Here is a 24852-nt window from a genome sequence, read left to right as displayed (position 1 = left end):
TGCATGTTTTAATAGCTTTGATTTGTGAATCTTTAGAGGACTGTAAGCATACTCTCAGAATCTGTGCATAAGAAAAGAGTATCATGAGTAGCTGTGGGAACACGAAAACACAAAGTGACAAAAGTCCAACAATGCTATTAATCGATGAATCAATGCAAGACAGTTTAACCAGTTCAAAATTCACACAGAACAGTTTAGGAATAAATTTACCGCAAAATTTCAACCGTAAAGTTAAAGAAAAATAGATTATAAAAAGAATGGAAGGATACATCCAAGAAAATGCCATAAGTTTGCAAATTCTTGAGAAAGACATAATGTGATGATAATGTAGAGGATAACAGATTGCTACATACCGGTCATATCCCATGACCGCCAAAATAGTGAATTCAATTGTGACATAGGTATGTAAGAAATAAATTTGAGTAAGGCAGCATTGCAGTGACATCTCATAGCTGTCAGACAGCAGAAGATGGAGTAAGGCTGGCACCAGCCCTGTGCTTCCATACACTCCATTCAGACTTAAATTACATATAAGGAAATACATGGGTTGATACATGGATCTTTCTCGCAATATGGCAGTAGTGATGAGCAGACTGCAAAAAGTGATCAGAAGGTAGAGCAGCAGAAATACAGCGAAGTGTAAATATTTATACTCCTCTATAAAAGTGTAGGCTGACATGATGAATGTCACTGAGGTATTTTCCATTGCAGAGAAACTGTGGAGAAAACATATTTCCAAATGTTTATGACATTGGATATCATACACCAACCAGACACATAAACCAATAACCATAAAATTGGTTTGTAGAGAAAAAGAATCTTTTTCTGACATTTCAAATAATTTTTATAGATCAAAGCCTAAATAATCTGCAACCCAATTTAAATAATAGGTTATATCTGGGTTTGGAACTGGACTGGGATTCAGCCAGTCTAATTGCACTAAACATCTGTTCATCAAAGTTTGATAAGTTGATTCAGGTGTACAGATATGTTGTTTAAAAAATGGATTTCACCATTACAAACATGTTTGATATTGTAATTAAACCAGATTAAATTGTTTACCAATATGTAAATCGATTTCTAAGGAACATATTCTGTCAAGGATTGATCATGGTTCATTGTAGTGGTAAGATTATTGTCTCTAACTTGAAAATGCCATCAGCTGGTATCAACCAAAATGTAATGCTTAAAAAACAATTTGATGAAAGTAGTAAATAAGTATGTACTCTTACCCTAAAAGCTTTTTGAACATGAGGGACAACTACAATATAAAACTACCCATATATTACCCCAAATATGACTTTTAACCCCAGCTGTAATCCTGAAGTATTACAAACAATAATTATGTTAAGCACATTACACTAGAGTAATACCTGTCTCCACGTATCCTTGATAATTTCAGCCTCCAGCAGTGTACAACTGGCTCACATTGCCTTGAAGACTGTCCAAAGAGAGTGCATTGATTGTTTTTATAATGACTGAAGTCACGGTCTTCTACACGCAGAGGATTATTATGTTGATGAGCTTTACTCTCTCTAGAGTGTATGCTATGTGTAACTGCTCTTCATTTACTCTCAAAGGTCGCACAGCTGATTAGCTTGCCTGCATATACACTGGTCTGCTGAGGTATACACTGGCCATCAAAATTCAGGGCAAAGCTGCTGAGGTGTTTTATGTGCATGTTTCAGTGCAAGGAAAAAAAAAAAAAAAAAATTTTCTATATATATATATATATATACACACACACACACACACACACACACACACACATATATTTTAAATAGATCTGTGAACATCTATATGCTAGCACTGTTATGGCACTTGGCAACATGCAGGCATGAATGATAACATGTAGCGTGTATCTGAACTGCAGTGATAGTGAGAACTAGTAAAGCTTTAAAACTGAATTAGAAAGTTCGAATTTGCTTAATCTGTAAGAATATATAGACCAGACTACTGCAAGTCCTGAGTCAGATGCCATATTGAGCGTAATTTAGACTGACTCTTTGGGATTATGTAAACTGTATGGTTTGACATCACAGTTAGACACATTGTCTACTGTTAAAAAGCCTACCACAATTTTTAACTCTTGGCTGATCAAATACCACATGGAATTGACATATAGTCCAACTGATTTAACTGTATGACATAACAGTTAGTTAAATGTGTAAATGAATAAATGCAGTTTCATAAAGGATTCATAAATAATGGAAGCACTGGGCTTCATTCACAAAGTGTTCTTAAGAGGACATTTCTTCTTAAAATCCACTTATGCAGTTTTCACAAAAATTCTGACATTCACCAATGTTTTCTTATTTGGGAGTTGTTTTTCTTCAATTCTACAGTTGTATAATGTTATAGGATTTAAATTAAAATAATATTTATCATTTATAATATTTTTTAGTAATTATTTTCATTAATTTACAAAGCATTATGGTCTTTTAAAATAAATAAAAACTACACTCACACTTCATGTAACACTCCAGTATGTAGTGCATATTTGTTCATACTTTTGTACAATGAACTAAAAGAGTGACATGGGAACATAAGTTGATGGAGATTGTGATAAGTGAGCAGTACCTTCACATACACTACTTATGGGTTATCCCATCTGAAACCAGACAGGTTGTAAAGCAGGTGTGTGAGAATCAGTCAGTTTTACTTTTATACATATGGATAAATATTTAAATATATAGACAGAAGCAGCCATTGTAGCCTTTGCTCCTGTGTGCTACTGTACGCACATTGCTTTTAACCAGTAAAGCAGGAGCAAAAGTGATGGCTCAAGTTACTTGTTGGTTGTTAGAAAAGAACAGAATTACAAGAAATGCAGTCAGAATGGTGAGAAAAGAGTCAGAATTGCAAGAAATCAAGTTGGAATTATGAGAAATACAGCCAGAATTTTGAGAAATAAAGTTGGAATTCCGAGAAATAAAGTCAAAGTTAAGGAAACTTTTTTTTTTTCCCCAATGAAGTGGAAACGGGCTTCCGTAGATTTCTGTGTGTGCGCATGGCCCTGCAGTCTCATGCCTTTTTATGGAGACTGGTGGGGTGTTTACCTGTGCTAGTTAGGAACAACTGGCACACGCTTTCAATTTACGAAGACAGTGGGTTTCATCATTCTAAGAACAAAGGTACGAACGAGAACACGTTATGAATCCGACATAGACTTTTTCCAAAGACCTTTCTCAAGAACAAATTTAAGAAAAAATGATATTGGTGAATGAGGCCCATCGTTTGTAATAATGGCCTTCATTCATGAAACGAACATATGACAGAAAGCTGGTTTATGGTCATTTCCATGCAAATCTCATCATTTATCAATGTGGATGTGAGCGGAGGCTACAATCAAATCTCACGTCAAGTCTGAGCTCATGTAAACAAGTTTTTGAGCCAGGGTGGACTTGCGGTGCAACATAGTAAATCTGGCTGAGTCAGAGAATCATTATTAGACCATATATTCTGACTGGCATCTAAGCATATGCAGCCACATATCCATCACTTAAAAATATGTAGCCTATGGCAAAATATTTTATTGTGTAAAGGCCTACATCAACTATGTGTCATATCCCTAACATTAATAGGTTTTTTCAAATTGTTTGCATTTAATGGGGTTAACAGTTTTTTGGTGTAAGATTAATTTGTCTTATTTTGAGAGAGCCTACTTGTTAGGCTAGGCTACTGCTGACATAATTACAAGCAAAATTAAGCTATTAAAAGCAATGAGCAGGCTAACTGATTTGTAATGTGATTGGTTCAACTGGACTTGTGACGTTAGAGTTTCTATTTCAAGGTCAGAGAAGTTTCTCTTCTTGGACGTATTATGCATCTCCACGTTGTAAACTCTAGGGGTGAGGCCTCTAAACTGAGAATATTTAGGGGCATGATATTTAAATGACGATTTCAGCCACCACATTTATCAATGCCTGATCATCCTTACGCTGTAATTGGCGAGATGCAAACATTTCATGAGTGTTACGTCCCCGGTGGAGTGTGGTGTCTAGGGGTATGTAGGGGAACGTAGCATAAAGGACCCACCACCTGTGCTGGTTTTGGGATGGGGTGATGGGGGAGGAAAACACCGACACGGGGAATTGATGTAAAAAAGAGTGCACAATATATTTAGAATATTTACAAAGTGAAATTCACAAAATATTTACAGACACACACAAAAACACACGAAGGTGGGAGAGGACGATAGACTGTGCCAAAGAAATGAAACTAGTAAAACAAAAATCACCCTAAATGACCACACCGGAAAAACACACACTGAACTAAAAAACAAATAGGTGGCAGAGCCAAAGGAAACCTGACTACACTAACTAACCAGCAACCGAAATACAAAAGTGGCACCCGCCTCTAACCCATCCCTATACAGCGTGAACCCTACCGCGGGGATCCCCTTCCTTACCTGTCCTTCTCCCCGCGATAACCAAAACACCAAAGCCAGAGCGAAAACCACAAAGTCAATAATCGAGAATACAGGGTCGAACACGGAATGGCAAGTTTAGTAACAATAGCAGAGAACACACAAATGGCAAAAGGCAACGACGAGATCGAAATCTACCACGCAGAGCATCCAGTGTCGTTTAAATGTTGGCGCTCCGTGTCTGGTTGGCTGAACCGCGAGGGGCACTCCCTCCCTGGTTGGTTGAACCAGAGAGGGCAGGGCGGGGCACAACATCAGGCCAGATGGTATTGCCAGCCCACCACAGCTGGGTACCTGTGGAGAGAGAGAGGCAAACGAAACAAGGGACACAAATAAAACGTACAGTGCGTCGCACATAACAATGAGTCACACATGAACCCTGTCGTAAGATGATTTCTGCACTTGGATCTGTACTGGTCTCTATGTTAAATTGATAAATTAGGGCCAATGTCTTTTTCTAAAGACAGACGTGGCCCTTAAACACAAGTTAATAGCTATCTAGCATGTTTAATGCTGAAAAAATATGTAAGTTGAATCTTACCAGTATCTCTACAGAATCAAATCTGTTAGAAAAAAAAAAAAGTAAATAACGAAAGCTTACAACCAAAGGGACGTAAGTGACATCATCAAAACAAAAATGACCATAGAATGATGACTTTGAACCCCTTCCAATTCCACAATTTGGAGATCTGCGTTGTCGGTCTACTGATCACCGGCCTATCTGCTCATCATCTCCCTCACCTGCTGTCACTTGGTTCTCCTTGATTTCTCCCTGTACTTATACCCCTTGGTTTCAGTCAGTCATTGTGAGATCTTCACCCTCCATGTGATTTACTGAGTGTTCTCCTTTGTATTCCCAGTGTGTCTGCTCTTCATTGTTTTCTCGTCAGTCTTCAATGCCTCTTTTGTTTTATCCCTGTTTGTTTTGTATTATCACCATCGATAAGTTTAATAACTATCAATTTTACCTGCACTTGCATCTTGCTTTTCTGGGGAATTCGTGACATATTGATCTGATACTGCTTTATCATCTCTATATGATATGTACCAAATTTGTTGGTGATAGCGTCAACAGTCTAGGACTAATTCACAAAAGTACGTTTTTCAAAAAAATTTGACACACAATGGGTGTATTTGACTCGGCAACACCCAAGGATTCGGAGGGGGAAAAAAAAAAAAAAAAAAAAGGATCAACTCGGACAAAGGATTCAAAAGTTATAGGCAAAAAAAAAAAAAAAGGTACCTTCAAATTTGGCCTGTTGGTGGCGCTATAAGGATGCGTGGATTGACCCCAAATTTCACAACTTTATACCTTATAGTTCTAGGGGCTGCCGTAGACTCCCATGTAACAAAGTATACTAATGATAATGAAAAATTCTAAAAATTACAAAAGCGTTCTAGCAGCTTCACTGCTTGGCCCCTAATAATAATAATAATAATAATAAGCACCAACAATTACAATGTTGCCTGCAGCATCGCTGCTTGGCCCCTATTAGTAATAGTGAAGAATGCTAACAATTACAGTAGATGCCTTGTACCATTGGTGCTTGGCCCCTAATTACCTGGCATACAATAGCCACTTAACTAGCTTGGGATAACAGAACTAGCTAAAAAAACATTTCAAACACACATAATCCAGTTTAACATACCCGGCGTCAGTAGGTTGTCAATATACAGTACAATAATTTAACACATCTGTCACGTTTCTCAAAAGAGGCTGGACGCACATGCAGATCAATTTCCCTCTTTATTTAAAGTAACAAGAATTTCCAAAACTTACAGACTCGCGAACAGAACCTTAGCAGACCAAGAACATGACCTGGAGGGAATATCCAAACATGCCAACACAAAGAAACAGGGGAAACCAAGGAGTACTTATAGCAAACAAAACGAGATCTAATTACCTAACACAGGTGAGAGCAATGATGGAACAAAAGACTAAACAGGACCGAACCAAAAATTGACAGAACGGGGGGGGGGGAACAAGAGAAAACAGTGAAAACAGAACCCAGACCCAACACTAGAGGGAGAACAGAGGGACCAGGGCGTGACAACATCTCTGGCTCCTGTGCATAAAAATAGAACACCATCACTGTATTGTCTAACTTTCTCGCAACAGCCATTTCATACTTCATTAGCTATGAGGGCTAACATTCTATGGCTAATCCTCATGCTGTTTCAAGTAGCTAGCATTAATATTTTCGATAAATGAAGCAAGACAAATACTTTACATAACTTGATCTCCACTTAGCGTAATGCATACATGTTCATGACATTGTTTATACAGTTAGACGATGATTATAAGATGATTACGATATTTTTAATATGACAATGAGCGGAGCTCTTATTTCAGCATACCACACATCACCAGCATAAAGGAAAGAGATGAGATGAGTTTTATTCAAGTGTGCAACATTAAGAAAACTAAAAAAAAGTTTTCTTACTAAAAGTTTTCTTCAGAAACTAAAAAATACATAGAATATATGTATTGTTAATCTATGTTATCATTTACTACCATAAATATAGGCTGCAGTATTACGAGTTAAGGTTTGCGGGGAGCCTAGAGATATTCACGGTTTTGCCACTTTCGCAGGGGGTCCTGACCTCCGCGAATGTTGAGGGCTTACTGTATTTCTGATGTCATCAGTAATACTCCAGGGTTTGGACTTGTGAAAAACGTTTATATTGTAAATGCTATCTGTGTATTGTTTTGAATGCCAGCCTCTTTCTACAATTGAGTGGAAGGATGATTATTTAGCTTACGAGGTAGAAGTTCCCTCCCTAGCCCGAGCCGCAATATTTGTGGACGCTGAAAATCTTGTTGATTATACACCATACTACTATTTGACTTTCAGCAATAGAAAGTACATTCCACTGAAGCACGATCTCACATATATCATTGCATATCACTCACTTAATACAAATGTTTGAGTCTGAATAGAATGTTATATTTTTATATGTAATATAATCTTATGTTTTATTGTCATGGTGCCAAAACATAAAGGACTGGGTAGTTAGAGTATGTATGTATGATGAGTTGGGTAGAGATTTTTGTTATTTGATGGAATGCATTCGGGACATCTTACAACTGCTGACCATTCAAGATGAGATTTTCCATTACATCTGATTTATTCCTAAATTAAGCAAGCGTCCTTCTTGAGACATGAAGGTTAATCCTTTACAAATAACATAGAAGCTTAATGTCACGCTGGTGGTGTGGTGCAGGACTCATGCACAAGACACGAAGGTGTGGTGACAAAAAGGAGAACTTTACTTGGAAAATGAAGATAAAAATACAAGTGCCACCAGGAACAAAACCGATAACAAAAAGGTGCAGCTTAACAGTGTGTATTTAAACACAAACAACGATAGACAAGGGACAAGGGAAACACAAGGGCTTAAATACAAGGGAGAACTCAACAGGGCAAAGCATGATTGGTAGAAATTAACGAGGTTAATAAATGAGACAAACAGGAACAGGTGAGGGGCGGAGACAAACACAGAACAGGAGCACAAAGACATATCAAACTAAAAGTCCAAAATGAGGTGCAGGCTGTGACACTTAAAAACCTTCTCACTTGACAAAAAAGCTTGTTTAATTTGACATAACACTCAAAGTAAGATGTTTACAAGACTCTTTCACTAAACAAGATATTCAAGATGCACCGTCTAAAAACAAGTCCTTATAGCTCAAGGAAATTTTGGTTGATGGGTGACTGTGTCTTATATTAGTGAGATTTGGATTTTTTGCAGTGCACTCTGATACTATGGAAAATAATAAATCAGCTGTAAAATGCTATCAATTAGGATATACATCACATAATTAGACAAATCGCTTTTGCATATGAATACGCAACCTGAAAACAAAATCCACGGCATTTGTATTTCTGATTAGCATCACACAGAAAAGACACTTTACATCACATGTTGGCCTATATGTTCAGACTCTGTGAGTAATGCTTCTCGGTATGTATAATACTTATAGCAGTGATATCATAAACCAGTCACAGTTAAAAAGATGGTCTGCAACATGAACTCACACCTACTTCTGCTCTGCAAATCACAGTGTCTCTCTACAAATATGATATCTGCACACGTGTACACAGTACAGTAGCAGCAGCAGCTTTTTAGCTTAGTTATTTTATCCTAGTGTTCACAGAAACATGGCATGTAAAAGTTAATGACACCCTACCCTACCTTAAAAAAGCAACCCCAGCAGCAGCTCCAGTTAGCTAAACTGTAGGCAGTGTTTTTAGCTAACTAAAACTTTTGGGGGGTGTGGGAGGGGGGGGGATTAAGGTGATGTAGGCCTTCCAGTAAGGACTACAAGCCCAATATGATAAATGTGTACTGAAGCATTGTCAGCCTGCAGTTTTTCTCATGGTCATTACTTTGGTGTGTTGTAAAACCCTACTTGAATACCCTGCAGATGTTATTTCTCTGCAATAATTAGCATAATTGCTTTTCTAAAAATTTCACCACAATTCTGGAAATTTATGTCCATCACGTTTTTGGACATTATACTTCAGTGGTCTTAAAACCCTCTAAAATGCTGAAATTACAAATTGTAACACCAGTGTCATTCCTAATGGACTTGTTTCTTTCTTTATCATAACAAATCATCAAATGTCTGATATCAGAATAAAGATTAGAAGAGACTCCGAAAATGTGACTTTTATATTGGGGTCTTTATGCATACATATATTACATACAATTCCAAAGTAATGTCACAAGTAGTGGAAGTGTTAAATATTTTATTACTGTACTCAAAAATGTCGTGTGCAATTTATGAAGCTGTTAGGAAGCTGCTATGTTAGGTTATATTATGTTATGTTGTGTTATACGTTTAACCTATATAACAGCATACATCTGATACAGAGTCAGGACAGTTCAGGCCACCTTTTAACTTGCTCTACACCCTTCTTTGTGAAAAACTGGAGATGGAATCATTTGTGAATTATTTGGGTGCCTCTCATAAAATCCAGTGCAAAAACCTTTCTTTTCAGGATTTTGGCAATACTTCTTTTAATCTCCTGAGTTCTTATGCCATATATGAGTGGATTTAGAAGAGGGGGAATCAGAATGAAATGTATCGACATAAATATGCTTACCTCATTAGAGAATGAGTAATTGAAACTACTGTATACAACAGAAGAAAGGATTGCAGAGGAGAAATTGATAAAAGTTATCAAATGAGGAACACATGTGTTTAGTGCTTTCTTCTGAGCACTCTCTGATGCTTTGATGCTTACAATTAAAATTTTGATGTATGACAGTACCACTAAGAATGGAGGGAGAACAGAAAAAACCAAAAGCAGCCATAAGTCATACAGGTTGTCAAGAGCAGTTTTCACACAAGCTAGATTGGCAACAGCCAAACTCACACAGAAAAGCTTATTAATTGTAAATTTGCATATTGACAGCCTTGAGTTGAGATAACCCTGCACAGCTAAAGAACACAAAATGAAAATGTACATTAAGCCAAGGAGAAGCCGGACTTTAGTTGGAGTCATGATAATATGATACTGTAATGGCTTACAAATGCAAACATATCTGTCATATGCCATAACTGTTAGTATGGCATATGCACAAGTTCCATATACATGTACAAAAAAAAGCTGTAGTATGCAGTTTGTAAGGGAGATGGTTTTCATATCCTCAAGAAGATGTTGCATAATTTTAGGACAAACGGCAGAACTCCCAATCAGTCCATCAATTGCCAGGTTGAACAGAAATATGTACATCGGCTTATGGAGACTTGGATCAAACAAGATGACCAGCATTAAAGTTAAGTTTGAAAATACTGTGGCAAGGTAAAGCACAAGAATAACAAAGAAAACTCCATAATTCAGTGGTCCTGGTGGTCCATATGCAGTGAGAAATATTGTAATATTTGAACTGGACATATTCCTTGTGCCTGAAACTAGCACACATATAAGTAATTCTTAGATGTTAAGTAAACCAGTGACATTGATGCTGATGAAGTAAATGGCCAAATGAAATGAACAAACAAATGAAAATCACACTGAATCAATATGAAACTGAGATTGTTACTACACATAATCACATCATAAGTCAGTGAAGTCGCGATGGCTGACCTGACCCTAATTGTCTTCAGTTGCTGTGCGGTATCAAACTTTTATACACTTTCTTTGATTGACATTTACAGGGATTTCAGTGACTGTTTAAGGGCTCCCCCTGGCGCTAATTACTGAAGGTTATGTTTGCATTGATGTAAACAAAGGACTGCGAAGTCTTTCTCAACTTAATTTAAACATTAAATCTCACTTCTGGGTGCTACTAACATGGACACAGCTCAACTGTACACTGCTTTCAAGTAGTTCTACAAACGTAATTATAATTTTAACTCTGGTCATTAAAGTTAGACAAAATGACAAAGCAGAAATATGAAAACAAAAACTAAAAAAGACAACTGGAGTTAGATGAAAATGCTGTGATTGCTGTCCTGTCGTGAGCACACTGAGGCAAATCCCTATTGCCTAAGTTGTATGGCAATAATATTTTGAATCTTGAGTCTTGAACTGAGAAAACAGAAACCAAAAGGGAAAACAAAATACAAAATGTGATGTATTAAGAGAGTGACAACACAATAACATGAACAAAAATATCAAAAATGCTACATTTGTACTGGAAACATGATACCTGTGTTCCAGCTGCTAGGGGGCAGTGTAGAGATTACTGGATGCGTTTACACTCACTCACTCATTATCGAAGCCGCTTATCCTGATTAGGGTCGTGGGGGGGAGCCTATCCCAGCGCTCATAGGGCGAAAGGCAGGGAAACACCCTGGACAGGTCGCCAGTCCATTACAGGGCAGACCCACATACAAACACACAGTCATACCTAGGGGCAATTTTGTGTCTCCAATTCGCCTAACCTGCATGTCTTTGGACTGTGTGAGGAAGCTGGAGCTCCAGGAGGAAACCCACACAGACATGGGGAGAACATGCAAACTCCACACAGAAAGGACCCTGGCTGCCCGGCCGGGAATCAAACCCGAGGCCTTCTTGTTGTGAGGCTGCACCACCGTGCCACCCAGATGCATTTACAGACTGTTAAAAATTGAAGCAGAGGATAGAGAGAACAGTTTCGACTATCAAAACACAAAGAAGGGAAATACATGGTGTCCACTCCCACTTCAAAGCTGAACACTTGGAAAAGGAGGTGAATGTGTTGTTATGTTTTGCATTATTGTGTTCTCCTTGCAGCTTAATGTTTTATTTATTAGCCAGCTATCCTGGCTGTGCAGTTGATATTTCATTGTGCAAAGTCTGGATAAACATCTCCCTCGCACTTGTCTGACATCAAGAGCAAGAGTAGGCATCATGTATTCCCCAGCTTTTGATGCTATTGGCTAAACCCAAAAACATGACTGGGCATCCAACATGGCGGGTCTGATGCTTTAGATGTATGCTTTTTTCTTTCTTTTTTTATCAGCAAATATACCTTAATTCAGAGTAAGCTTAATGCCAAATTAAGGTGCTTTGCACCTGAATAACAAATGAAAATTCTTTTCATATTCAAGGATTCAAGGATTGAGATAATGATAATACATTGCAATTCTATCTTTATAATCACGCAACAATTTGTCCTGTTTCACCTTTGTTAATTCTATGTATGCTCTATATGTGTCCATAAAACGCATATTATGCATAATTATATGTATTCTGTCCAATTACATCATCAGCCACTTTCAAATGCCACTGCAGCAGTCTATCTTCTCATCGTGTTGAACATGAGAAAAACTCAGTGGCTGTTCAATTCCCGATCCTGATTCTTCTTCCTTTCTTTTCCCAGTTCTTTTTTTATTGAATTTTCATGACTTTTCATATTCTAAAGAGACACTTCCAGAAGATGTCTGACTCATCAAAATAAAGTGAAAAGTTAGATTCCAGAATCACATTTATATGTGACACAATGAAAAACTTATAGTTGCTGCATCAAAACACCATACAGACATACATTTGCCATCTCTGCCCACTCACTAAACCACAGACTGACCTCGCCTTATTTAGGAACGGTGAGAAACTAGAGTACTAACAAAAAGAAACTACAGTATCTTGCCTTGGCCAAGGTCCATTCAGATGGCTCCAACACCTGAATACTATTGAATGTTAATGGGGGAATCACATTACTGAACCCCAGCCACTTTGTATCTATTTCCAATATGTTACTAATGTAGCAGATTAGGTTTCCCCCCTCTCTGCCTGCTCACTTAATTGTCTCCAGCTGGATTTGTTAATTAATGGGCACCTTAATTACTCGGCAGCCCCCTTTCAACGTTAAATCTAGGCAGGGGACAGCTATCTGGATGTACATTTTCTATCATCCCCCACTTCTTCCTGGTGTCTGTTGTGGTGGCATGGTGCACAGTTTGGCCAGCATGGTCGAGTTGCTGTGTTTCCCCACAACCTGTCTTCCCAACAATTCCGAGCATAGTGGCTCGTCCCTTTGTTGCAGATATGGAGTAGAATTGGTCTGTTTTGAGCCTTGCTTAAGGCAGTTTTGCTTTTGTTTTAAGGTAGGCTGGCTTCTTTCGTATTGTCAAACTTTATTCGGCTGCCATTTTGCTTTTAGATAATATAGTCCTCTTTCTTGGTCTCTGGTTTGTTGTTAATAGTGGTTGGGCCGGTATCTGTGGCTCTCGTTTTCTCACTGTTTGCAAGGCTGCGTCTCCGTACCCCGGCATTTATAGGCTCGGCTGCACACGACGGTGGGTAGCCTTTGTCAAGTTCCCGGCCTTCCCTCTTTGGTGGTGCTGCTGCTGTTTTTGTCTCCACATCTCCATGTCTCAACATCTCTACATTTGGTTGGTTTTATTGTCTTATTCTGTTTTCTTTTCTTTTCTTTGTTTCGGTATTGCATTGGCTTGTCTTTGCTGTTCGGTTTGTGTTTGTCACTGTCAAGAGTGCCTTGTGGCTCTCTCTCCAATTATTTTGTTACTGTTCATTGAGTTTGTCGTTGACTTTGTTTGGTTGTGACCATTTTCTTGAGTTTTGTAGGTTGTTTTGAACATTGATTGATTTGCATTTGTCCCTCATTGTTTGTTTGAGTATTTGGGTCAGAATCAGTCAGATCCCGGTATACAGTGCAGCGCTGTGGCAGCTGGAAAGCCTATGTTAGTGTAGGGGTCGTCAGGCCCGTAGAACATATTACCCATAATTCCCTGCTTGACCGCATGGGTAATCTGTACCCATTTTCTCAGATTTCACTGTAACGGTATTGGATACAGCAATGGAGCCAGATACCATATACAGTGATGACGCAATTTTCGCCATAAAACCGCGGAAAATTCCAAACTCTCTCCTCTTTCCAGCTCTTCAATTCTGCAACTCTCTAGCAGCGGCTCGCTCTAGCAGCAGCTCGCTAGCAGCGGGTGTCTCTCTTTCTCTACCGAAGAAAAGGACAAAGTAACAACGAAGCGAGATATTTGTACAACCAAAGTTTAATTTACTTTCTCTCGCGCAGTTGCAACTTTAAATTCTACCGGCTAGTTACACTGTAATGCACACAGTATTCGACGGAAGGAAAGGCGACCGGATCCCTTTTTATTTCTTTAAACGTCGACGAACTTAATCAAGAACCCTTAAAGATCATCGGACAAGTAACGGAGCCCTGAAGATCTTCAAGTGACCAGGAAAGGAACTTCTCCCTGGACCTGCGAATCGCACTGCTCATCAGGCCACCAAAGACGCACCTTCGGTCGCCACGCGATGAGCTATTCCAAGTAAGGCTGGCATCTGGGCACACTTTAGTATTGAGATTACATGCAGTTAACGTGAAGGAAGTGTTGTTGTTTGAATTCCTTTATGATTTTAATGTACACACTGTATTTCATGTACAATGCGGTTTATAGCCGTTTGTTTATTTTCTTTTGGTTACAACTTATGAAGGATAGATCTGGCATGCGTTCTCTCTCTCTCCAACTCCCTTTTTCTGATTGCACACCTCCAACATTGGGATTGCAGCGTGACTCAAGGGTTGGGTAGAGTTGTTAAGTTCAGGGCCTACTTACTTGAGACTAGCTCTCAAGTTAGACATTCTTTGGTCAGTCGCACACACGTGTTTCTCATTGCCCTTCCCCATTCTAGTTGGTGCCTAGCACTAAATCCTCATACCACACATACCTCTTGCCTGTGCGCCTCCCTCTCTCTTCAGTGCGCAGCTGGGCACACGCCCACACACACGCACGCGCGCTCTCTCTCTCTCACACACTCACACACACACACTCACTCATCTCTGGTCTAACACTCATTCAGTCCTACACTGAATACCTGTACATTGACTCATCACCATTTTGTTACCGTTTACCCTTTTGATCATTCTATTTGCTGCTGATTATTGATTGTACCATATCAGTATTAGTTTGCCAAGTAGTATGGATTATGTTAATAAATGGTATCATTGACAAACTGTTGTCCTGTCTGTTTCTGCCACAGTATTCACTGAATGCCAACCACTGCCATCAAAGCACTCCCAATTACCTTCATCAACCTGGTTGTTCATGAGTGTTATGGATTTAGTAGTGTAATTGTAGTACATTAGTGCTGCAATGCTTTCTAAGACTGTAGCACAGTGTTACAGCTAGCGTATCCCATTAATCTTAGTTGTTTAACAGAATATTGAACACCCAAATTAATGGTTAATAAATTGAGACTGATTTATAAATCAATCACACCTACATCTTTTGGTGTCCCTGTGTTAGGATTGCAATTGTACCTACATTAGCCTACATTTAGCTGATTTAACATTATCCTAGCTTCACTGTGGATGCAAACCAACAATGTTGTCAGAGTGAAGTATAAGGAGGCATCTTCTGTTTTTGAGATTAAGGATATTTTGCGTCTCAAATTAATGAAGTGTAATATTTAAACAAATGCCTGAGAAAATTGAATCGTGAGTATACGGTGTGTCAAATCATTTTATTTTCAGACTGAGATGTAAGTTTGTCATTTAGTTTTAGAGGGTAAAATATACATGGTATAATTGTGAGGAATAACTCTGGAGAGTTATTCTTTCTAGATTACTCTTAATTGATAACTCTGAGTGGGAAGTGAATTGTGGCAGAGTAAAATTGCAGTTCTTCTGAACAGAGTTAAAAACTAGCAGAGTCACTTTCTTTTAGCTCTGGGTAAAACAGTATGAGCGCTGATTTTGAGAAACAATAGTCATATCACAAGAGTAAAATATTCACACTAATTTGAGACTAATTGACTGAAAACAGCTCCATCACGTAATCCCTCTTCATCTCGGAGATCGTTTTTGCCTCCTTCTACTCCTTACATTATTCTTAGTGTGTTTTTGTTTTGTTTTTTGTCCGTTATTTTTACTTTTTCATCACAAACGAATGAAGTGTCATGTTTAAACAGGTGCCTGAGAAATTAAATAGAGTTAGTTATTCTTTCTAGTTCACTCTTAATTGATGATACCCAACTCTGGAGGGGAAGTGAATTGTGGCAGAGTAAATTTGCAGTTCCTCTGAAAAGAGTTAAAAAGGAGCAGAGTCAATGGCCCTCATTCATCAATCTAACGTAGAAAACAGTGCAGATCCGAGCACAGAAATAACCTTATGACAGAGTTCACGTGTGATTCATGAAATGTTCATATCTCGTAAATTACAGTGCTAGAGTAATCGGCCGTTGATAAATGTGCCGGCCGAAAACGATTGTCATTTAAATATCACGCCCCTAAATATTCTCGGTTGAGAGGCCTCGCCCCTAGAGTTTACGACATGGAGGGACGTAATACGTCCAGGAAGATAAAGTTCTCCAACCTCGAAATAGAAACTCTGACATCGCAAGTCCGGTTGAACCAATCACATTGCAAATCGGTTAGCCTACCAATGGAAGCCCAAAGATGCCACGAACTTACATTTAATTTAAGATTCCGTTTTCTCATGATAACGTGTTATTTTTCTTTGTTTTCTCCAGATCTCCACTTATTTATGTCATCATGAAATAATGAAGCTTTGTTGTCTCGAGATAACAACATAATTAATACAAGATCTCGAGACAACAAAGAAAAATAACACATCATCCCGAGAAAATGGAATCTAAATGAAATGTAAGTTCAAAATACTGTTAACCCTGTTAACTGCAAACAATTTGAAAATAGCTATTTATGATAGGATATATGAAACATACTGGTCGATACAGGCCTTTATAGAATAAAACATTTTGCCATGGGCTACATATTTTTCAGTGATGAATATGTGACTGCATATGCTTACATGCCAGTCAGAATTTATGGTCTAATAACAATTCTCCAACTCGCCACTATGCTGCACCGCAAATCCACGACTCAGAAACTTGCATACGTGAGCTGAGGCCTGCCGTGAGATTTGATCGTGGCCACCGCTCACGTCCATATTGATAAATGCTGAGCTTTGCATGGAAATGACCGTACACCCAGTTTTCTGTCATATGTTCGTTTTGTAAATGACGGCCAATTTCTTTTAGCTCTGAACTGAGTAAAATAGTATGAGAGTTGATTTCAAGAAACACTAAATAGAGTCAAATATCACAGAAAAGAATAAAACATTAAGACTAAATTGAGGATGATTGACACTGGAAAAACAGCTCCATCAGAGGAGTAACTTTTACTCTTTTCAGAGAGGGACCAAATGTTATCTGGCATTAGAATAAAACTTTCTTCAATTTCAGTAAATTTTACTCAGGGAAATGTACTGTGTATGAAAGTATACGAGGAAATAATTACTTGCACCAAAATAATAAAATGGGATACCTCTTAGAGTTGAAGACTTTTTTAAATTCCTCTCTGATTTTGGTCATCCTCACACCATACATAACAGGATTAAAAAGAGGTGTACATGCTGGGAAATACACTGAGATGACTATGCGAATAACAACAGGTAAGTGACGCAAATCATATCTACCCTGGATGACCACAAACAGAATACCCACTGAAAAGTTGAGCAGTGAAGCAATGTGTGGGATACAAGTGTTCAGAGCTTTCTGTTTTTGTTCCTTGCTGGACCTCAGGCAAATATTGAGAATTCTGATATAGGAGTACAAAATGGGGCTGAATGTTACACCTATAACCACAACTGTGATAAACAGTCCATATATATTATTTACTGTTGTATCTGAGCAGGCTTGTCTGACCACTAGGAAGTTGTCACAATAAACTCTGTCTATCACATTTCCACAAAGTTGTAAACTAAAACTTAAGGAGATAGTAGTGAGGACTATGGTAAAAGAATACAACCATGTCAGTAAAATTAAAATATACACTTTACAAGGTGTTATTAATCTTAAGTACTGTAAAGGATAGCATATAGACATATACCTGTCATAAGAAATAACTGCTAAATTACAAAGCTCAGTTGCACAACATGTATACAGACAAAAAATCTGAATAAAACAAGAAGCATAAGAAATTGTATGGTAGTCTGACAGTAGATGATTTAACATAGATGGGAACAAAGCAGTACTACCATATAAATCATTAACTGATAAACTGCACAGAAAAAGATACATAGGCTCATGCAGAGTTCTCCTTAAACATATGATTCCAATAAGAGATGCATTTGAAAATATTATTGCAATATATATCAAAATGAAAATGGTGAAATAAACATATCTCATTTCACCTACATCATCATATATCACTAGTACAAATGATGGAAACTTAGTTGAATTTTCCTCTCTGTGCATTGTGTTGGATTTATCTTGAGATTGCCACAAAAAGATAAATGACAAATTCAACACATCTCATTAAAACAAACAATGAGCACCTGCAATAAATACAAGTGAACTGTGACAAACTAAGATTATAACAAGTTTAAAGGGATCTGTAATGAGCTTACAACCTAAGTATGTATCAACACATTTTTGAGTTACATTTCAGTGGTAACACAACACTCGATTAGCTGAGTCAGCAACACACTCAGTGTTTTGAGAGCCTAATTTAAAAGCTTAATTCACTTAATTCACTGCATTACATTAATCACATATATCGCATCCTGTAATATTAAAGTGGCACAAATATCCATCACAAGACATCTAACTCTGAAAATATTAACACGAGTGACTTCTATGGAAAATAATTAAGCTGCTTCATGATTTCAGTCTGTGCTCAGACTTTAGAACTTATATACTTTCTGAAAGGAAGAACAGGCTGGTTATCTCTACCAATAGTGGAAAAGGTGGCATGTAGCTGAGTACAGGTATCCTGGGAGAAGACTGAGATAGACCACAAAGTTTGAGTGGTGCTTGGTTACCGTCACAAGGAACTGCATGACAAAATACAAAGAGTCATAATTTCCATCAAGGCTTTGAACTGGTTCAAGGAATGAAAACGAACACCAGAAACAATTTGATATTTCGCTAGGAACAAAAAGGAAACCAGAAACTTGATATTTTTTGATGTTCTGGAACAGAAACATTTATTCGAAATAATGATAACCGGTCAATAACGTTATTTTCTCGTTTTTTTATTTATTAAAACAAAATATTTACAGCTTGCAATAACTTTGGTGCAGAGTTTACTTCCTGTCTTCCTCTGAACGTCACTCACATCTTTGAATAGTGGGCATAAATTTACCAGCGGCAGTCGGTGATATAGCGTGAAAGTGAAATGTGGTCTGGTCTCCCTATTTGCAACCAGGGGAAATAAATATTATGCTGTGCACCTTATAAAATGTTGGCCTTAGACATCAGCTTCATCAGTGTTTGATAAATAGGCCACCACGTAAAGAGAATTAATGTTGGAATAGCTAGCTAGTTCCAGTTAGGCTAAACATAATTTGCCCCGCATTACCTTTGAGCAAGCTTGTTAACTGCAGCGTTAAAAAGTGATGACACAGTTTCTCATTTCTGACATTTAAACCTTTGTGTTTAGATGGGACGGCACCGAGGAAAACCCAGTGTGGAAGCATCTTTCTTTGGATCCTCCAGCCGATAAGTCCATATGCAAAACTGAGGGATGCGGAGCTAAAATTGCTGGAAACCACGGAGGCAATCTACAGAGGCAGATTCAATGACTGCAGTCAAACATCTTCAATGACACAGCAACCCATGTCATCCAGAAGAGACCAACTGATACAGCCCAAACGACTTTGGACACGGTTGTTGTTAAAAAGCCCAAAGTCATCCAAGTGCCCATCACACTTGGCATGTTAATAGATGCTTGTTTGGAGCTTGTGACAGTTAATGGCAGACCATTTTAATGGAGGACTCTGGCTTCAGAAGGATAACTGACCCATTTCAACAAGCCATTGGAAATAGTTTTACAATCGCTTCAGCCAACATACATAACATACGTAAACCAGACTAGCACATGTTAAATAGCTAACTTTAGCTAGCTAGTAACTGACATTCACTGCCCTGTTACTATCATGGAAAAGTCCTGTGTGCAAAGTTAGTTGTTTCTGAATAGAGTCACTTGCCAGAGTCGCACGTGTACTTAGCTAATGTTAACCAGTGATGCATAACTAGTTTGTCCTGGTCTGAATTTTGAAAATGCTAATCTTGGCATTTTCAAAACTAGCTTTTTCAAAATTCGAGCTTTCTTTTTTAAGCACTTCTAATGTTTATAATGTTTAAACATTTATAATGTTAATCACTTGTTAGATGCCGTGGTGGACTGACACACTTGCCCTATCTTAGCTAATTTAACGTTATCCTAGCTTCCCTGTGGAGGCAAGCACATAATTTTAACCTAGAATTTAGGGATCACATTATAAGCTGCCCTCAAGAATTAAAGTCACCTTGCAAGCTAATACCTATGCGTTGTATCTGAAGGCCCCATAAAACTTTCATTCATCATGGCTTAATGAATGTTCTTTTCTTCATCTGGCTGTGAGTATTCGCCTTAATATGTTTAACTTTGTCTTTTTGGTTCCTTCAGGATGCAAACCAATAGCACTGTCAGAGTGAAGCGTAAGTAGGCACCTTCTGTTTTTGAGATTAAGGATATTTTGCACTACAAGTTGTTTGACATTCTGGTGTCCTATACTTGTTATTCAGATTTGTTTATTGTGCCATACTCTTTCATGTAATTCATCTTCTCCATCCTCATCTTCTTCCTCCTCATCATCTTCTTCTTCCTCTCCTAGATCGTCTTTGTCCTCTACTCCATCATTCTTATATTTGGCATTATAGTATTTTTTTTCCATTGTATTTATTTATTTATCTATTTATTTATTTATTTTCATCATCACAACTGAATGAAGTGTGCATTATCATTTTATTATTATTTCAGCATTATTGTTTTCATTTTTTTTTTTTTTTTTTCCATCACGAATGAATGAAGTGTCATGTTTAAACAAATGCCTGAGAAATAGAATTGTGAGTCATGGGTATACAGTGTGTCAGATCATTTTATTTTCAGACTGAAATGCCAGTTTTGTCAATTATAATTTTAGGGGTTTTAGTGGCTAAAATATGAATAGCTCTGGGAACAGTTAGTCCTTCTTTCTAGTTCACTCTTAATTGATGATAAACAACTCTGGAGGGGAAGTAAATTGTGACAGAGTAAATTTGCAGTTCTTCTGAACAGAGTTAAAAAGTAGCAGAGTCAGATTCTTTTAGCTCTGAGTAAAATAGTATGACAGTTGATTTCAAGAAATAATAAATAGAGTCAAATATCACAGAAAAGAGTAAAATATTAACACTCAATTTAGGATGATTGACACTGGAAAAACAGCTCCATCAAAGGAGTAACTTTAACTCTTTTCAGAGAGGGACCAAATGTTATCTGGCATTAGAACAAAACTTTCTTCAATTTCAGTAAATTTTACTCAGGGAAATGTACTGTGTATGAAAGTATATGAGGAAATAATTACTTGCACCAAAATAATGAAATGGGATACCTCTTAGAGTTGAAGACATTTTTAAATTCCTCTCTGATTTTGGTCATCCTCACACCATACATAACAGGATTAAAAAGAGGTGTACATGCTGGGAAATACACTGAGATGACTATGCGAATAACAACAGGTAAGTGACGCAAATCATATCTGCCCTGGATGACCACAAACAGAACACCCACTGAAAAGTTGAGCAGTGAAGCAATGTGTGGGATACAAGTGTTCAGAGCTTTCTGTTTTTGTTCCTTGCTGGACCTCAGGCAAATATTGAGAATTCTGATATAGGAGTACAAAATGGGGCTGAATGTTACACCTATAACCACAACTGTGATGAACAGTCCGTATATATTATTTACCGTTGTATCTGAGCAGGCTTGTCTGACCACTAGGAAGTTGTCACAATAAACTCTGTCTATCATATTTCCACAAAGTTGTAAACTAAAACTTAAGGAGATAGTAGTGAGGACTATGGCGAAAGAAAACAACCATGTCAGGAAAATTAAAATATACACTTTACAAGGTGTTATTAATCTTAGGTATTGTAAAGGATAGCATATAGACATATACCTGTCATAAGAAATAACAGCTAAAGTAGAAAGCTCAGTTGCACAATATGTGTACAGACAAAAAATCTGAATAAAACAAGAAGCATAAGGAATTGTATGGTAGTCTGACAGTAGATGAATTAACATAGATGGGAACAAAGCAGTACTACCATACAAATCATTAACTGATAAATTGCACAGAAACAGATACATAGGCTCATGCAGAGTTCTCCTTAAACATATGATTCCAATAAGAGATGCATTTGAAAATATTATTGCAATATATATCAAAATGAAAATGGTGAAATAAACATATCTCATTTCACCTACATCATCATATATCACAAGTACAAATGATGAAACCTTAGTTGAATTTTCCTCTCTGCTCATTGTATTAGATTTATCTTGATATTGCCACAAAAAAATAAATGACAAATTCAACACATCTCATTAAAACAAACAATGAGCACCTGCAATAAATACAAGTGAATTGTGACAAACTAAGATTATAACAAGTTTAAAGGGAGTTGAGTTGCATCTGTAATGAGCTTACAACCTAAGTATGTATCAACACATTTTTGAGTAACATTTCAGTGGTAACACAACACTCAATTAGCGGAGTCAGCAACACACTCAGTGTTTTGAGAGCCTAATTTAAAAGCTTAATTCACTTAATTCACTGCATTACATTAATCTCATATATATCGCATCCTGTAATATTAAAGTGGCACAAATATCCATCACAAGACATCTAACTCTGATAAAATTAACACTAGTGACTTCTATTGAAAATAATTAAGCTGCTTCATGATGTCAGTCTGTGCTCAGACTTTAGAACTTATATACTTTCTGAAAGGAAGAACAGGCTGGTTATCTCCACCAATAGTAGAAAAGGTGGCATGTAGCTGAGTACAGGTATCCTGGGAGAAGACTGAGATAGACCACAAAGTTTGGGTGATGCTTGGTTACAGTCACAAGGAACTGCATGACAAAATACAAAGAGTCATAATTTCCATCAAGGCTTTGAACTGGTTCAAGGAATGAAAACGAAAACCAGAAACAATTTGATATTTCGCTAGGAACAAAAAGGAAACCAGAAACTTGATATTTTTTGATGTTCTGAAACAGAAACATTTATTCGAAATAATGATAACCGGTCAATTACGTTAGTTTCTCGTTCTTTTATTTATTAAAACAAAATATTTACAGCTTGCAATAACTTTGGTGCAGAGTTTACTTCCTGTCTTCCTCTGAACGTCACTCACATCTTTGAATAGTGGGCATAAATTTACCAGCGGCAGTCAGTGATATAGCGTGAAAGTGAAATGTGGTCTGGTCTCCCTATTTGCAACCAGGGGAAATAAATATTATGCTGTGCATCTTATAAAATGTTGGCCTTAGACATCAGCTTCATCAGTGTTTGATATATAGGCTACCATGTAAAGAGAACTAATGTTGGAATAGCTAGCTAGTTCCAGTTAGGCTAAACATAATGTGCCCCGCATTACCTTTGAGCAAGCTTGTTAACTGCAGCGCTAACAAGTGATGACATAGTTTCTCATTTTTGACATTTAAACCTTTGTGTTTAGAGGGGACGGCACCGAGAAAACCCAGTGTGAAAAAATCTTTCTTTGGACTCTCCAACCAATAAGTCCATATGCAAAACTGAGGGATGCGGAGCTAAAATTGCTGGAAACCACGGAGGCAATCTACAGAGGCAGATTCAATGACTGCAGTCAAACATCTTCAATGACACAGCAACCCATGTCACCCAAAAGAGACCAACTGATACAGCCCAAGCGACTTTGGACACGGTTGCTGTTAAAAAGCCCAAAGTCATCCAAGTGCCCATCACACTTAACATGTTAATAGATGCTTGTTTGGAGCTTGTGACAGTTAATGGCAGACAATTTTAATGGAGGACTCTGGCTTCAGATGGACAATTGACCCATTAGAACAAGCCATTGGAAATGGTTTTACAATCACTTCAGACAACATACATAACATATGCAAGAAGGTGTCAAATGTTGCCCAGAGCGAAAGACAAAAGCTAATGGATGAACTAAGTGGGAGACTTCTTATGCTGAAAACTGGCAGCGTTATGTGAAGATACTGCTCTGTCCTAGGCATCAGAACATTAGAAATAGAGACTATAGAGTAAAATATCTATCAATAGATATTTTTATACCGTGTGAAAGATACATTGTCATGTCATACAGCCCTGCATGGAGCATCATTAACTGGTATGTCATTTGGTTCAAACCGATTCAGGAACGATTATTTTAAGGTGGAATGCAAAACAGGAAATGTGGAAATACCGATTCCGCTCAGAAGAACCGATTAAAAAAAAACAATTTAATGCACAGTTGTTCAGGGCGTATTGTTGTGACCACCTGGTTGTAAGAGAAGGCCACTAGATCTGCTATTCCAAAAACTGCATGTTAGTTTCAGTCATAATGGGTATGAATTCCAAAGCTAAAAGTTGGCAGTAACTAACTCACAGACATAGCTAAGTAATACGATTTTTTTTAAGTCTGCATGTGAGTCCACTATTAGATGCTATGGAAGAAAATGGTATGTGGCTAACTGATTGGCAAACTGTCAGACACACGTAGGCGTGCTGCTATGAAGTAACCTAACTATGTAAAATATCCAAATTGTGTTAGCTTTGAAAGCCAAGCTACCAGTGTTCTCAGTATATACATTACTTTTTGATTTGCCTTCTTCCCCTTGTGTTGTTAGCTTGCCGTGGTGGGGAGGCTTGGGTGCCTCGATGACTCTGAAGGCTATACCGGTGGGGGTCATATCCCCAGCAGGTCCAACCAAGCTGGGCAGGTTTGACAGTAGGGGCTAGACGAAAAGCAGCACCTGGCCCTCCAGGTTGGAGGTTTGCCGTGGGGCTAACAACACCCTGTAAAATAGCATCATATTACAGAAACTGCAATATTTCCTAAAACAGCGGGCCCCATAGTAGACTCGAGCCAACCACTTGGCATTGGCAATATGACCACTCCTGATGAAAGCCT

At 37.9% G+C, this 24852-nt stretch overlaps 3 protein-coding genes across 3 annotated transcripts; all 3 read right to left on the bottom strand.

Moving 5' to 3' along the window:
• Positions 1 to 9375: 9375 nt before the first annotated feature.
• Positions 9376 to 10335, bottom strand: LOC115814943 (olfactory receptor 6N1-like). The gene has a single exon (XM_030777916.1). It carries the CDS (start codon positions 10333 to 10335, stop codon positions 9376 to 9378), a length of 960 nt encoding a protein of 319 aa, XP_030633776.1.
• Positions 10336 to 16700: 6365 nt separating this feature from the next.
• LOC115814942 (olfactory receptor 11A1-like) lies at positions 16701 to 18126 on the bottom strand. Its single transcript, XM_030777915.1, has 2 exons — positions 17195 to 18126; positions 16701 to 16833 (listed from the first exon to the last, which is right to left on the bottom strand). Exons 1-2 carry the CDS (start codon positions 18124 to 18126, stop codon positions 16701 to 16703), a joined length of 1065 nt encoding a protein of 354 aa, XP_030633775.1.
• A 3127-nt stretch (positions 18127 to 21253) lies between these two features.
• On the bottom strand, positions 21254 to 22216 carry LOC115814941 (olfactory receptor 11A1-like). The gene has a single exon (XM_030777914.1). It carries the CDS (start codon positions 22214 to 22216, stop codon positions 21254 to 21256), a length of 963 nt encoding a protein of 320 aa, XP_030633774.1.
• Between the last annotated feature and the right edge of the window lie 2636 nt (positions 22217 to 24852).

The sequence above is a fragment of the Chanos chanos genome, chromosome 6 (genome assembly GCF_902362185.1).
Source record: "Chanos chanos chromosome 6, fChaCha1.1, whole genome shotgun sequence".
Lineage (NCBI taxonomy): Eukaryota > Metazoa > Chordata > Actinopteri > Gonorynchiformes > Chanidae > Chanos > Chanos chanos.
This window is presented reverse-complemented; position numbering and strand designations above follow the sequence as displayed.